Source organism: Folsomia candida, unplaced genomic scaffold (assembly GCF_002217175.1).
Source record: "Folsomia candida strain VU population unplaced genomic scaffold, ASM221717v1 Fcan01_Sc032, whole genome shotgun sequence".
In the NCBI taxonomy this organism is placed as follows: domain Eukaryota; kingdom Metazoa; phylum Arthropoda; class Collembola; order Entomobryomorpha; family Isotomidae; genus Folsomia; species Folsomia candida.
This window is the reverse complement of record NW_019091224.1, coordinates 830,243-847,714: the sequence shown is the minus strand read 5'-3', so window position 1 is coordinate 847,714 and position 17,472 is coordinate 830,243. Positions and strand designations below refer to the sequence as shown.

General features: G+C 35.6%; 1 protein-coding gene across 4 annotated transcripts; it reads left to right on the top strand.

Annotated features, from left to right (window-relative positions):
- The first annotated feature begins 765 nt into the window (after nt 1–765).
- On the top strand, nt 766–7,262 carry LOC118439217. 4 transcript variants are annotated; one of them, XM_035860330.1, is made up of 6 exons: nt 766–1,017; nt 4,122–4,388; nt 5,123–5,692; nt 5,764–5,868; nt 6,118–6,516; nt 6,907–7,262. In XM_035860330.1, exons 3-6 carry the CDS (start codon nt 5,357–5,359, stop codon nt 6,985–6,987), a joined length of 921 nt encoding a protein of 306 aa, XP_035716223.1. In that variant the 5' UTR covers nt 766–1,017; nt 4,122–4,388; nt 5,123–5,356; the 3' UTR covers nt 6,988–7,262. The 4 variants fall into 4 exon arrangements, with proteins under 4 accessions (XP_035716223.1, XP_035716225.1, XP_035716222.1 ...); XM_035860332.1 differs by lacking the exon at nt 766–1,017 and adding an exon at nt 3,198–3,692; XM_035860329.1 differs by lacking the exon at nt 766–1,017 and having other exon boundaries at nt 3,198–4,388.
- Nucleotides 7,263–17,472: the final 10,210 nt, after the last annotated feature.

Genomic DNA, 17,472 nt, shown 5'->3' with positions numbered 1-17,472 from the left:
AAGATTAATCAGCATTGCGGGTGCCATAGCTCGAGCGCGGAGATCGTCTTTGACTGTGGCTACTTTGGAAATGTTGTTATGCTATCAGCAATATATTTTATATACGTAGTATTATGAATCAACATGATTTAAGTATTTAAGAGTAGGAAAATGGCCACTCATGAGTGGTAACAGTAGAGTAGAAGTATCAGATTTTCTTAATATTTAATTTTAATATTTAATTGACTTTGTTGTGACCATAAAAGTATATTTATCTCAATAAAGTTTATAACATATTTATGCCTTAAAAATATATTTAATTAATACAATGAATTTGGTGATAAGCTAATATTTAGAAAATAAGAATTCCATTTTTTTGCCATGCAGATGAGAGTGAGACGCTTGATCATGAGGGTGAGGGCTATGATGGTAAGCGAGCAAATTAGCATATGAGGGCGGGGTCAATGAGGGTGAGGGCTATTATTAGCATTTGAGGGCGGTGAGGGCACAAATTGACAGATGAGGGTGAGGGCGGTGAGGGTGAGGGCACTGATTAACAGGTGAGGGTGAGGGCGGTGAGGGTGAGGGCGGTGAGGGTGAGGGCACTGATTAACAGGTGAGGGTGAGAACACTAGTTAACAATTGAGGGTGAGGGCGGTGAGAGCGAGGGCACTACTTAACAATTGAGGGTGAGGGCGGTGAGGGCGAGGGCACTACTTAACAATTGAGGGTGAGGGCGGTGAGGGCGAGGGCACTAGTTAACAATTGAGGGTGAGGGCGGTGAGGGCGAGGGCACTAGTTAACAATTGAGGGTGAGGGCGGTGAGGGCGAGGGCACAAATTACCATACGAGGGTGAGGGCATGAGGATGAGGGATCGTGAGGGTGCACAGCTATGGGTCTGGTCAAGAGAATGTGGCGAAGGAGGAGGATATCTTCGATGAGGGTGAAGATAATCCATACGGGGAATGTGAGATTTACGAAGATCAGCCAAGTGAAATGAAGGAGTTTTCAATACATGGAGGGCATTTGGAAATCTGGTAAATATGTATATTAAAATCACATCACATTGTGATTAGTTGTGATTTTGATAGTCTCCATTTATTGATATTACACACGTTAGATGGCGACTATTAAAATCACTATAAATAAAAAAAAAATCTCAGAACTTACAAAAATGACACGATAAATTCAAATCATAAATTTTGATACTATATCATATCACACTATCTATATTATAATTTCGAAAAGTCCGTCCCGTTAAATTTTCCGTGACATTCCCGCATTCTGATTGGCTGCTGGCTTTCCGGGTCCGCCAATCAGAACACGCATGCGATTTTTCATTATAATTATGGTTACGGTTATGATTATAGTAATAGTTATGGTTATGATTATGGTTATAGTTATGGTTAAAGTTATAGTTATGGTTATGATTACAGTTATGGTTATGGTTATGATTATAGTTATGATTATGATTATGATTATGATTATGATTATGATTATGGTTATGATTATGGTTATGATTATGATTATGGTTATGGTTATGATTATGGTTGTGATTATGTTTATGGTTATGAGCAACGTTAAAAAAATCCTTAGCAACGTTAAAAAAATTCCATAGCAACGTTAAAAAAATTCCTTAGCAACGTTAAAAAAATCCTTAGCAACGTTAAAAAAATTCCATAGCAACGTTAAAAAAAATCCTTAGCAACGTTAAAAAAATCCTTAGCAACGTTAACAAAATTCCATAGCAACGTTAAAAAAATTCCTTAGCAACGTTAAAAAAATCCTTAGCAACGTTAAAAAAATTCCATAGCAACGTTAAAAAAAATCCTTAGCAACGTTAAAAAAATTCCATAGCAACGTTAAAAAAATCCTTAGCAACGTTAAAAAAATTCCATAGCAACGTAAAAAAAATCCTTAGCAACGGTAAAAAAATTCCATAGCAACGTTAAAAAAATCCTTAGCAACGTTAAACAAATTCCATAGCAACGTTAAAAAAAATCCTTAGCAACGTTAAAAAAATCCTTAGCAACGTTAAAAAATTCCATTCCATAGTTATGGTTATGATTATGGTTATAGTTATGGTTAAAGTTATAGTTATGGTTATGATTACAGTTATGGTTATGGTTATGATTATAGTTATGATTATGATTATGATTATGATTATGATTATGATTATGGTTATGATTATGGTTATGATTATGATTATGGTTATGGTTATGATTATGGTTGTGATTATGTTTATGGTTATGAGCAACGTTAAAAAAAATCCTAAGCAACGTTAAAAAAATTCCACAGCAACGTTAAAAAAATCCTTAGCAACGTTAAAAAAATTCCATAGCAACGTTAAAAAAATTCCTTAGCAACGTTAAAAAAATCCTTAGCAACGTTAACAAAATTCCATAGCAACGTTAAAAAAATTCCTTAGCAACGTTAAAAAAATCCTTAGCAACGTTAAAAAAATTCCATAGCAACGTTAAAAAAAATCCTTAGCAACGTTAAAAAAATCCTTAGCAACGTTAACAAAATTCCATAGCAACGTTAAAAAAATTCCTTAGCAACGTTAAAAAAATCCTTAGCAACGTTAAAAAAATTCCATAGCAACGTTAAAAAAAATCCTTAGCAACGTTAAAAAAATCCTTAGCAACGTTAACAAAATTCCATAGCAACGTTAAAAAAATTCCTTAGCAACGTTAAAAAAATCCTTAGCAACGTTAAAAAAATTCCATAGCAACGTTAAAAAAATCCTTAGCAACGTTAAAAAAATTCCATAGCAACGTTAAAAAAATCCTTAGCAACGTTAAACAAATTCCATAGCAACGTTAAAAAAATCCTTAGCAACGTTAAAAAAATCCTTAGCAACGTTAAAAAAATCCTTAGCAACGTTAAAAAAATTCCATAGCAACGTTAAAAAAATCCTTAGCAACGTTAAAAAAATTCCGTAGCAACGTTAAAAAAAATTCCATAGCAACGTTAAAAAAACTCGTTAGCAACCTTAAAAAACCTCCTTAGCAACCTTAAAAAATTCCTTAGCAACCTTAAAAATATTCCTTAGCAACCTTAAAAATATTCCTTAGCAACCTTAAAAAACTTCCTTAGCTACCTTAATAAAATTTCTTCCTGACCATAAAAACATCCTTAGCAACATTTAAAAAATTTGTTAGCAACCTTAAAAAACTACTTAAAAACGTCAAAAAAACTGTATAAAAACTTTCTTAGCAACGGCAAAAAATTGGAAAGTAACCACGAAGGTTAACAGGGATATATTTTTTATGTGGTATGTTGTGTACAGGTGTTTGCATAAATTCTACAGTAGAGTTGACACTGTAATGACCTGATTACTGAATTATTTCTTATTTTAATTTACGAGACAAGTTTTTATTTGGACCAACGTAATAATTTCAAATTTTAAAGTTTTACGGTTTTAAATTTTGGAATCAGCCCGTCTTTAAGACGGGCTTCTGGGCTAGTGTCATTATATTTTTTATACACCTTACTAAATATTATTAGTTCGTGTTTCCCCTTTATTGTAAAATTGGTGGTAGATTTTTGCTCTTAATTACTACTAAACTTTATTATTTAAAGCAGTAGACCTTCATCAGTCATGGTAAGTAGTTATAAAGATATTTAAGTTCACAGGGAAAGCGAGCATGACATTAATTCTTTACCTGTAGGAGGGTTGGATTGAACGAAATAAATTGGATAGCCGAAGGTATTTATTAATCTACTTTAAATTTGTGCTTGTAAAATTAGTCTTATTCATGTGTAGGCAATCATGTTCGAGTAGGAGACAGTCAAGAGCAAGCATTAGTTCGGGATATGAAACGATACAGAAATAAGATTTATTTCATATCTGTAAACAGTGTTCTTGAAATCACATCACGACGTGATTTATCGTGGTTTATAATATTTATATCATTTCTGTGAAATATTGAGATGCAGCATAATAGTCGTCATATAGGGATATTGCAGAGCAAACATATACCCCGCTAGATGGCGACTATTAACATCACAGGGATTACAAAAATAGCATATATATAAATCGTGTTAATCACATGAAATCACAAAAAGCCACGATGGAAACAATGTAACCATTACGAATGTACAATTTTTTATTTAATGTATACTTTCATACATATAGATCCGTCAGTACTTCATCATCCCGTCCTAGGTCACAATCGTCCACTTCAATATCTGGATCATCCCTGACACGTCCTGCTCAAGTAAAAAGTTTGGAAATGTTTCCACCCCAATTGCGTCACAACCTTGGCCGCAAGACACCCTTCCTGTTTCCTTCCTATGACCGCCGAACCTGGATTTTTGGACAGACCAGACTCCGACTCTGATTCAATGTCCGGTTTGATTGACGGTTTAAACATCAGCGGGAAAATTGGTGGCAACAATTACGGTACCGTTTTTTGCCTAAAATCGCAATCATTCTTGCACAACGCTATCTCCGACTTCCATTCGCGAGACGTTTCCGATGGAGAACTTTACGACGTGGTCATTTCCGGCGCTAGTGTTCAATGTTATATTAATAACGAATATGACGGATTCCGAATAACGAACAATTTTACGCCATCCTTAATCTGCGACAGATTCCCGCCAAGGTCCTATTTTTGGTTTAATAGGCGGATGCATAGCCGAATAAAAGATGGGAAGGATTTGAAATGGTGGATGCATCCAACTATGATACGAATAAGTTTCCGTATTGCAAATAATTAGTTATGGTATTGACACATACATGGGAAAACAAAAAGGTTGGGAAAATTCGCAAAACTTTTGGTGTAAGAAAGTTTAGATAATTGTCAGTGTTGCAAGTGGTACAAACCATTTTTTAGCGGACAGTGGGAAAAAGACAGTTTTTACACCCCACCCAAATCAGTGGGAAATGGGAAAACGTGGGAAAAGCGTTGGCTCCTATGCGAACAATTTAGGCTAGGTGGGGGGGCGTTTCCTCACTTTCCATTTTCCCACTTTTTCCCATTTCCCACTAGGAAAAAAGCCTTTTAGATTGGGAAATATGCAAAACTGATAATTGTAAATATGTTACTATATGAACTTGCGAAGTGTGCGTAAATACCTTTAGTGTACACATTTGTAAATTAATTCGCTATAAATCATGTTATTTTGCACGAACAGATCGAAAAAATCGAAACTTTTGGCTGTTCCGCAATCCCTCTTGGACCTTTCGAAGATTGCAACAGCGTCCAGTGGGAGTTGGACTTCTTCAATGTGGAATCCTTACTTTTATCCAATTTCAAAGAGATTCATTGGCGCGCCTATATATTCTCCGGCTTGATTTTTCGCGCCTTCTTTGCCACCTTTGGCTACCAAGGCATCGGTTTGAACCATGTGAGGCATTTGCTCTACAATATGGCGCATGAAGTGCCACTAACCGCGTGGAGCATGGAAGAACAAGGCATTCATTTAAAAACCTTGCTAACCCAGCTGTGCAAAGCTTTAGCGAAATGCAAACTGCCGAATTTCTTCATCTCGGAGCAAAACATGTTCAAGTATATTCCCCGCCATAACTTGTCATCTTTCCAATACCAGCTAAAAATAGTGCTTGACAATCTTTTGGTCAGCTGCATTTGTGCGCTACGAAATCTTGCACGACCAACGATGGAAAAGCGTGGAGAAGAGAAATGTCTGGATTTTAAGAAATTGTTCAAGATTGTTACAGTCGACGATTCAGATTTACTGCCTGTGGTTGGTTATACATTTCACATTACATATTTTACATGTCCCGCAAATTTATTTTTAATTGTTTCATTTAACAGATAAATCCTGAACTGGGCCCGTACTTACGACATTTCTCGGAAGAAATCCCGCACATCAGGAGACAAAATGGGGCTAGGAGATCCTCGATTTGGGAAATGGATATGGTTAGTAAAGATAATCTGAGAGGACAGTCACGCACAATTCTAAAATTTGCATGGCAACAGAAACTTGTCCAATTTTTGCAGGCTTTCTTTGCTCACAAGAATAGCCTAGAAATGTGCGACTTACAAACTGATTATAAACCAAAAATTTTCCGAATTTTGACTATTTCTATTTTTTGCGAAATTTGCTAAAGTTACGTATGACTATCATCACTATTACTTAGCTTATGCCAAATTTCTCCTATATCACAGGCGAAAAATGGGGCACGTTTCTCGATTGCATCTTGCCAAAATAATTTTGAAGAAGCCAAGTGGAAAGCGGATATTGCGAAATATTACAAAACATCGAGGCGAAGCATGCCCGACCATCCGGACCAACATATATCGGAAAGTAGGCGATATTCCGCAACTACACGAAATGGGCTGCCATCGCCGCCAGCCAATTTCTCTATCCTGAGGAAAGTCATGGTTGTGGAATTCTTCATTCAGCACTTTATCAAAATGATTTCGCAATATGTGGATAATAACTACTCCCTGATAAAGGCGGCTAGATTGATAATGCAAGTCGAGAATTTGTGCAGGATCTGTCTTAATGAAAGTGTGGATTTGGACAGGTCGCATTTACACAAGGGGACAATTGAAAAATATCAGGTTAGGATTTAAACATTTCAAGTATTCAGAGATAATATGTGATGCTACCTAGGAATTAAAAGAGGTGTACGGACTGTGCTAATCACAGCTCTGTGATTTTAGATGATTTTTGTGATTATGACAATTTGTGATTTTAATGTGTAGCCTGATTTTTGGACTACCGTGATTTATTGTGATTTTAATATTCTCCATCTCCATCATTCTCCATCATAGTCTAAATATTACATGTATGTAATACCGATAGATGGCGAATATTAAAATGACAATAAAGAAATCGCATACATGCATCACAATAAATCACAGTGTAATGCGATTTCCGGAAAACTGATTACAATTAATGATATTTAATATTAACAACTAATCTAAAATAAATTCATTGTACTAATCTAGGCAAAATGCCTCAAGTTTAGGAAACAGATCGGAAACGCGATGGAGAATTACTGTGGAAGTTATAAATGGAGCCGACGATGATAACAATAATTCTACAGATATGCAAGCCGTCCTGATAAATAGTGACAATTGGAAGTTAAGGCATAAACGAGACGAGGAATTTTCATTATTTTCAGGAAAGAATGGATTGCAGGGAAAAACTAAATTTCCAGACATTTCAAGAAGTCTGAATTCATTAATTTCTTAAATAATTGCATATCGTGTTTCATTGACAATCTTGGTAATAAAATATAAATCTTCATGTGTTTGCATTCATAGTCGGTTTGTGTGCATAAAATTGTGTTCTTCTGGTCTGTCAATTTAAAAAATTAAATATCAAATTGTTTAAAGTAATCAATATTTATCAAACGCATGGAAATTAATCGGATTTAAATTGATTATAAAAATTTAACTATTATTTACTCCTTTGTAAGTTGTAAAATCAAATACACGCAGGAATGCATAAATTTACACAACATGGAAAACGTGATTCTTTTGAAGGGTGCCTTAATTCGGGATGCAATTAGCGACCCCCCTAACATTAATAGTTTTGCCCCTACACTGTGGAAATGGACCCCCATGACCCCCATTAATTTTTGCCCCCAGGTAATTCTTTTTTTACCCCCTATATATCAAGCGAATCCCCCTAATAAAATAACTAATATTTTAATATTTATTTTATTTTTATTTTATTTATTTTTTTGAAATATCAAAGAGTGAAAGAGCACAACTTAATTAGAGCTAAATCAGAATGCATTATCATCTTTGCTGTTGCAAACTTTTCATTTTTTGAATGGACATCGAACGTACTCGGTTTGGTAGTTGCTACTATTGTTTAGAGATAAATATTTTATGCAGGGGGAAGTGCACAAAGGGTGTTATCGATTTGAGAAGCGTAAGGGTGAAGACTTATGTTAATTACAACACTGGGCATATTCGTTACACAATGCGGGACGGGATCAAAAGAATCTGAGAATCGATGACATGCTTTATGTACGGGCCCTAGACACGAGAAGAGATTTTATTTTACTGTGACATGTTAAACTGCTGGGACGCTTTTTCACTTCGGAACGGAGCCAAATTCCCAACTAGAATATGATCATGCTCAAAGTATTGCAAAGCACTTGAACTTGCTCCACAGTACATGTACATATCTGCATTTGGTGTGAGACGAAAGCCATCAAATCCATCAAATTGTAAACCTTAATGGTATAATAACGAAGTTAAATGTGGACAATATTCGACTTTTAGTGCATGTATGTATACTATTATATCTAGCATTTAAATAATTAACGTACAGTCCGTTATGGGGCAAAGGTTAGTGCGGTACATAATTCATGCCCCCTTAAGGGTCATAGGTTAGTGCGGTACATAATTCATGCCCCCTTAAGGGTCAAAGGTCCCGGTGCTGGGGTCAAACTCCCCGGGGTGTTGCACCAACGCTGTAAAACCTTGGGGGATTAATTTAAAAACTTGTATTCAAATCTATTATTAGAAAATGCAAATCTTTTATTAGCAAAGCGCGTGAATTGTACCAAGTACCGTACTGATTGACAAATAAATGCTTACTCATTGCGTACTTTTTGTGAAATCAAATTAGGACTTAGGTAGGCATTTCTTGAATTCCTAATTCCGTTTGCATCACCAGATTATTTTGTCGCTGGGTCCGTTATTATGTTGTTTATTCTTTGAAATCACATTTATTTCAGGAACACGTTTTAGAACGCGATATGAAGTCTTCAAGACCCCAAGTTCAAGATGAACTAATTATATATTTAAAAACCCATTTATAAAAACCAGGCCCACTAATTTATGCCCAAGCACGGAAAGAATTCGAAGGAAAAATGCTTAATAAAATTACGAATTAACAGATTAACATGCAAAATATTGTAAATACTATTGTTTTCATTGTCGTGATTAACTAAATACAATATGATTATAATTACGGCTCCACGTGCCAAACAAGTTAAATTGATTTGTGCTTTAAAAAAAACTCGATCTTACTACGAATCAATATTATGCAAGACTTCAGTAACAATCTTTGTATTATTAACAAGGTATAAATTGGTCATAAAAAACTTGATTTTGTTGGACATGTGGCGAATAAAACGGCACCAGAACCACGGGACATGTAATGCGTTGTAGATATCGAAATTTCCAAGTTAATTTTACAGAGCTTCTGACACAAATATCTTAACGTGTTAAAGTCCTCACATTTCGGCGGCGAATGGATGATAGATTGCGACTACTTTTCGAAGATTATTATTAAGTAGCTTCGGCTACTTTATGCGAAGACTTTGTCCGTCTTTCCGTCTGTCTGTCTGTCCATTAGTAGGATTACGGAAAACGAATCGAGATAATCGAAATCTGCGACATCTGACCCCCTGGGAGGATCCTTTCAACTTTTTGGGTGAATCGGACTACCCCCCCTGGCGCCAGGGGGTGGGGTTGGGGCAAAATGAGATTTTTACAAAAATCGAATCTATAGATGAAATACAGTAAAATTAAGTGTCTCACGATGTGTCACACCCTCTCATACTCAGGGGGTGTGATCGGAGTAAACTGAGATTGTTACTGAAACTGAATCTATAGATGAGAATTAACTCATAAATCCTGCTAAAAGTATTCACCGAAGCTGCTTCCGTATGTGCGCTTACTGCAGTTTATTTTCTTAAGAATGGCATTTATAAACAATTTATTGCTAAGTCAGTTGTATCATGGTCTTCAAGATGGATACATTCATAAAATTATTGAAAGAGTAGCATAACTAAAATATTTTATTCATCTGGTATACATACTCATATCGAATGTTGAATCAATAGTTGATACATGTGTACTTATAATCAGTGTTGCTACTGTGTGATTCCAGGAACACTGTGCATAGTCCTCCGGAGTGATTGTTATTTTACGATCGATAAATAAATAAAGTTATGGAGTACAACAATTCCATGAGAGAACCTGATCTCGTAAATATTTCCAAGGATTTCGTCACCCTTCAAGAACTCTTAGGGAGGGAAATCGTCCAATTATTTTTCACAATTTCAGCCTTTCTGATGCTCGTCATTGGTTGTTTTGGCGTAGTTGCGAATATCTGTAGTTGCATTGTCTTAACAAGACCGGCCCTTCGCAAATCACCAATGACGCTACTTCTCTTAAACCTTGCCGTGTGGGATTCTTTACTAATTTTAGGAGCAGTTTACACAAGTCGCTCCCCAGAAATGTTTTTATCACGAATAATATTCCCATCAACTTTTTTATTGGATCACCCAGTACCAGCGTTCCTCCCGTACGTGAGATCCTACAATGTTACGGGTTAGTACAAAAATGAAATTAATACTACAAAATCAACTAAGTAATTATATTGACTACTATCTGAAAAAAAAATTATCATGGTATTTTTATATGCCAAGTTGCAAATTTTTACATACTTGCGAAATTTAAATTCAGCCCGATTAAGCACCACCATGTGGTGGTGTTCTAGGAAACGTTATGGGGTTCGTTGGAATAGTTCCGTTTGCCGCCTTCTCAACGACAGCGCTTATTTTAGATGAGATGATTTAAAGGAGCATATTTATAAAGTTCAGCCTGATGTAATTGTAACATCGGTAATAGTTATACGTGAATTTTACTTAATTACATTTGCAGTTTATACTGGATCCCTCGTTTTCACCATGTTGGTTACCATAGAGAGATACAACGCTGGTAAGTGTAACATAATTATAATTTGTGTCCATAAACTTTTAACCTTTATTAATAAAGAATAGGACATATCTTAAATATTATTACAGTGTGTCAACCATTTCAAGCCATGAGTGGGGGTCGGAGCAAGAAAAAAAACTATATAATTATCCTTGTTGCTAATTGTTCTATAATCTTGATAAATTTACCGATGTGGTTTGCACTCAAAGCTGGCAAGAGGATGGTCCATGGCAGGGAATACGTTCAACTTGAACCGACCGTATTGTGGTCCATGCCGGCCTATCAGTGGTACGAGTCAGAAGCTGTACTCCTTACCTTGAGGTGAGTGGTTTTTAATGAAAAACGGTTTTCACTTATGTTATCAGTGTTCAATAAAAAGTTAAAAAGGCTGTAATGTTAAATTGCTTTGTGCATGCTTCTAAACTGTTCATCACTTGACGGGAGTGTGTTGGAATTAATGTTACATGCATAAGTGCATTCTTACAAATCAGGTATTGAATCAATAGACAGGTTTCGCAATATTCATTTTTACTCTGATTCTGAATCTAAGCCCTTTCGGTCTAGTGGTAGGAGGTAGGATTATCACCACGCAGTTCTACGTTCGAATCCTAGATCAGGGAAACTTAGTAATCCTACTTGGCTCGATCTCCCACGGCAGTATGGTGTATGGGAAGCACGGTGCCGTGAGCAATTCCACTCTTCCTGAACACTACCCGGCTTGTAGCCTTGGGCTCTGTGTAGTGAGTGATGGGAGAGCCATATAGAGTGCCCATTCTCTATATGATGAGCTCAACCTCAAAAATGGTTGTATAGAGGCTAGGCGCCGTCACCTGTGGAAGAGCATGCTGTGAAGCGTGAACAGGGGAAGACGATAAAGCAGCAACTTTTAGCTGTTTTTAACTAACAAATGTAGACCGAAAAAGTCGGTGGGAGCTCGTTCTACATTCAAATTTCTTGAATCTAAACCTTATTTTTCCGCCCCGTCTCATCTTGCAGTTGAGTGTAGAAATACACGTTCAAGTTGTATTTTCAAAATCCGTGCCTTGTTCTTAGTTATTTTACAACTGACACGGCGAAACCTAAACATTCTACAATATGTGAATGTAACTGTCGCACAATCTCAATCAGAGTAAAAATGACTATTGCTAAAGGTATCTAATACGAAACGAAATTCATACATGACTAGACTAAAATGTTATTGAAAAAAATTCCGTATAGTATTAAGTCGGTATTAAAGTTAAACCATAGCTGTAACGATTTTTACCAAAGGGTATACTTTTAATCCAAATGGTGAAAAATTCAATCCCGCGAAATCCATAAACGCCTGACTACACCAGACTTCTATTGTGCTATCGTTATCTTAATGGGAAAGGGTTGAATTGAATTTCAGCCCGCCTCCAATGTTAATCATCTGGGCACGTGATTTGTCGATTAGAAATTCCTTCCCATAAAGATTACGACAGCACAATAAGAGTGTGGCCATAGAGCTGTAGAAAGCATGTATTTCAAAACATCAAAAAAGCATGCATTTCAACAAAACTAAAACTTCGTGTTACAATACAGTAAAAAAACCTTTTCCATCCGTTATTTCAATAAGGTATGAAAAATAGTTTTAAAGCAAGTACAAAACAATGAAGCCAAAACAGCAGCTATCTTTTGCTTCGGAGAAAATTGTTGCTGCATGCTTTCATTTTATTGATGGTCTGTCGTTTTTCACTGACACTTTTATAATTTAGCATATGTACCTACTTAAAATATTGCAGATTCATTATCCCATTCGTCCTCCTGCTCACGCTAAACTTCCGCATATCCAGGACCCTAAAGGAATATCAGAAGACGAGGAAGACTCTAACCAACCAGGAGACAAATGATGTCTCCTTGTCCAAAATAGCCGTTGCCATTGTGACATTCTCCCTCTCGATGAACGTCTTCTCCATCGTTTCCATGGTTTTGAAAAGAATTAATGAGACCTACAGTTCGTATGCGTTTGTCATTTTTGTAATTCTCGTCGTAATCAATTCCTCCATCAATTTCATATTTTACTGTGCATTCGGTAAAGTTTTTAGAGAAGAGTTGATCAAATTGTGGAAGATGGTGTGCCCATTGAATAAAAAGATTGAGCAGAAGCAGGTAAATAATTTGAGCCAATATAGCACTGGTAGTAACAGTAGTAGACTAACGAACGAAGTGGTGCTGGAGGCTGACCGAGTTATGTAAATATAAATTAAATTCACGTTGGTAGACTGTAAATAATCTAATTTTAATTACAACTTATTTTAACCTTCACTCTAGCTTAAGATTTGCTGAATTTTGCGAATGTTGCGAAAACAATCTTGCTAAATACCGCCATTACTTACAACGTACATACGTAACTACCGCTTAGACCATTTTCGACTGAAAATGCGTAAATAATTATGCAAATGCATATGTACCTCTTACGAATTACATTTAAAAAATCAGAAAAACAAAATCCGTGCATCGATATGCACCCACGTAAAGTATTCAACTAAAATATTTTCTAAAGAGGATGTTAATAAAATTCATGATGCGTGTTTCTTTAATTATCGAGGAGGATTGCATTCCAATTTCAAGATTTCGGACCGAAGCATAAAAAATTATGTAGAATGATGATGTTGTAATTAATACTCTGATTTCAGTCAAGGATTGTTTGAGTGCAAAATATATTACGATAAAGTATTGATTGACAAGAACTACGTATGTACATGTGCAATAAACAATAAACCGTTGTAACGTTAGACGTAGCTCACCCTGTAATAATGATTTTGACGTAATGTTGCACCAATGGTACAGAATAGGCGTATAAAATTGATATGCAATTTTGGTATAACTTTGCATTAATGGTGCAGAAAAAGCGGAAAAAATATATACTAATTGTGACATAATTTTGCGCCGATGGTGGAAAATAAATGAGGGAAAACAAACAGTAATTTTGACATGAAATATTGGCAAATTCGATGTAAAAATTATAGTCATTTCTTCCGGTTCTTCTGCACGTTTGCTGCGTTTTGCATCTGTTCCCTCAATTGTTTGGCACCATTTTGAGTCACCGATTGTTCGAGACCAATGGTGCTACTTAATAAAGAATAAACCGTTGTAACGTTAGAAGTAGCTCACCCTGTAATAATGATTTTAGCATAATTTTGCACCAATGGTGCAGAATTGGCAGATAAAATAGATACGCAATTTTGGCATAATTTTGCATTAATGGTGCAGAATAGGCGGACAAAAGATACACATAATTGTGATATAATTTTACATCAATGGTGGAAAATAAACGAGGAAAATGCATCCATAATTTTGACATAAAATCGTGACTAATTCGAAAAATTCCAGTTATTTTTTTCCGGTTCTTATGCACGTTTGGTGTGTTTTGCATCTATGTTCTCAATTGTTTGGCACCATTTTGTGTTACCGACTGTTCGAGACCAATGGTGCTACTAATTTGCTAAAATTTGCACATGGGGCAAATTAATTAGCGCCAATTGATGCAAAACCCTCGTGAACAGACAGACAGACAGACAGACGGACAAGAGGAATTCAATAGCTCCCGTGCTATTATTTGATCAACAGTGGCATCGTACATGAACTAAACCTTTGCCTGGCTTTTCTCACGTAGGCACATATACAATAGGATCAACATTGCAAAATGTGTTGTATGAGTAATACATGTACTTACCTGTGTAAAATGAAGGTAAAGTAGAAAATATTATGCAAAATATGAAGACACATTTCTTATGGAAACTTCAACTTACTACAAACAACACTGCTTACAAAGAACCAAACCAGTTGTTGCTTTAGTTCATGTCACCTGTGTTCCCATAAGATACCTGATAAAGTAAACATTTGTTTGAAATATCCGCAATTTTACAGATTTGCTTCATCACACGTAATCTATTTAAACGATCAAATCTCCCAAATTCAGGTCGAAATGCGATAAGTAACATCACAGTGGGATTTATTATGAATTATGTAACTATTAAAATCACACTATCACAAGTAACCAGCATGACTAGAATTCTTGAATTTAGGTCCATCAGGGTTACATAAGTCAAATCGCCGTGTGATGTAAAACACATCACAGTTCGATTTACGACTATTAAAAGCATAATACTCACACTTCACAAAAAAATAACAAATTGCGATAATCACAAAAACCACATTATCACAACGCGTACACTGTACATAAGTTATGTAACATAACCAAAGCCACAATTTAGACACATGAAGCAAGTCAAGAGCAATAATTCAGCATTTTTCCTTCTGACAAGTAAAATCTGGTTTGGTTTTTGGTAAGCAGTGTTACTTCAACAACTCCACAACTCCAGTATTAAATCACCACCAAACAGTATTCCTGTATGACTCTACCAAAATGGTATTGATAAGCAATACCGTGGTATTAAAGTTATACAATACTATGCTAATATCAATTTTTACCAAATGGTATAATTATAATACCAAATAAAAAAAACTCAGCTCCTCGAAATCAATACCCGCCTAACTATATTAGACTTGTAAGAGTGCATGCATGCTTCCAGAAGAAATATTTTCTTCATTTTAAGCATTTACTGCACACAACTCTTATCTTAAATATGTGACGTTGAACTTGTTTGCCTACGTGAGACGCACGTCTAATCTGCACGTCTAATCTGCTAAGATAATAATACACCTTTATGATTTATTTTTGCCAAGACTACTACTTATTGTCATGCAATGGAATGATGTAGACGCATCACTCCTTCTCTGTCTACTTTTTCTCCACCTAGCACAACATTTTAATTAAAGGAGAAGATGACGTAATTGAGTGAACTTGTGTCACATGCAATGGCATCAATATAGCAGAAAATTATGCAATGTTGCAAATCCGTTCTTGTAATTGAACCATCGGGGAGCGATGCAACACTAATACTATGTATTACTTTTGGAGTTTTTCATCAACCAAGTTCTACCTAAACTAATGAGAAAATGTCTTCAATCGTGGTTGACAATCAACTTATTTGATCACATTGTCTTCATTTGTATTTCTTATTTAAATTTTTTATCCAGTTCTTCTCCAATCGATAAAAGATAATAAAAGAAGAATATTATTCCTCTCGTTCCAACCATTACCCATAGCAACCTTATCCATCTGGCTAAATAATAAATTATCTTGCAGTTTATGACCCATGGTATTCTCTTTCTTCGATTTATTTTCTTGTCTAGGTTTTTCGTCGCTACGAAAGCCATTATCTAGCCCCCGTTTTGCGCTACATAACCATTGTCAATCTAAATACGTTGGAAGTAGAGTTGCACATATTCCAACACCCAGGGAATTTTGGTAGTTTTGGGATTGCCAAATTTCGGTTAGGTTAGGTGTTCACGGCATAGAATTTTATAGCCTTTTGATATTAAAATTATACCATTTGTTAACAATTATTACTGCTATGGTATATCCTTAATACCGACTTAATACAGTCCGGTATTCTTTATAAATACTATTTTGGTAGAGGTACCATATATGAATACGGTTTGGTATTCATACCTGGTTTAGTACCTGATTTCTAAAAGTGTACATAATTTGTAATCTTAGAATGAAAATTTCAAAAAAAATTCCAAATTCAACCCTCATTTCGCCCCTTCTCGAACTTATTTCCGACTGGAATGTACTCCTCAAATTATCACTTAACCCAACTTACTCCCGCCCATTGAAACGTCTCTTCCACATCCAATCGATAAGTAACGCGCTACCAATAAAATTTGAACAAGGATCATTCAAAAACATAAAGAAATATTCACCAACACATTTTCTCCATATTTTTACCATTCTCAATATTTGGCTGCATTGTGTGTGTGCCGGAAATTGGATAATTTTACAAAGAAAAGGATCCAAAATTTCCGACTACGTTTTCCAAATGTGTTACTTTATCATATTTCTGTTCACATGTGTCATGCAGCAATGCGCGATACGCCGCGTGTCAGAGTTCAAGTTCGTTCTTAATTATGTGCTGAAATTAGAGGACACCATCATCAAAATATACGGTGGGTTGTTTTGAAATTTAGTAAGAAATAGTGTTCCAACTGTGATATTTACAGTTCTGTTATTTTTGTGGATTTGACATCTTGTGAATTTAAAGATATTTGTATTTTCAGGTAATGATATTCTTACAATTATTTCTGTGATATATTGTAATTCTAATAGTCACCATCTAGCGGAGTATATGTTAACTATATAATATTGCTGGATGGCTAATATTAAATAAGATCACAAATAACCACAAAAATAACACACTGCAAAAAATCTTGCGTCGTTACGCTAAATTACGGTGTAAATTTTGTTGTGTTAAATTGCCAATTTAACACAACGACCCCCTTCTGGGTAAATTTTTGACTATTTTCGTGTATGTTTATCAACTTCTGCTAAAAAAATAATCACAGTGAGGTGATAATGATCGACACCTCCGTACGGAAGTCGGTTACGAACCCTGTAGTGTGTTGAATTGACACCAGATTACTTGCAGTGCATAATATCACAATTTGTCACACGAAATCACAAAAATAAAATGTTAATCATGTAAATTTACGATCCCTGATAAAGATTGTGAAAAAACGTATTGATATCTAAATTTCAAAAAATTATATTTATAGGTGCCCAAAATTACATAAACCTTGCTTATTATGCGTCGCTACTTGTCGCAGCTTCGTCCCTTATTCTCGTACCGACTTCGAATTCCGCAGCACCGTTCATGTTCCCATGCCTCCGCCCATTTCCGGGAAGTGTGCTACTTCCCGCCTGCTCATTTATGGGTCAGTGGGAGTGGCAAATAAATATGG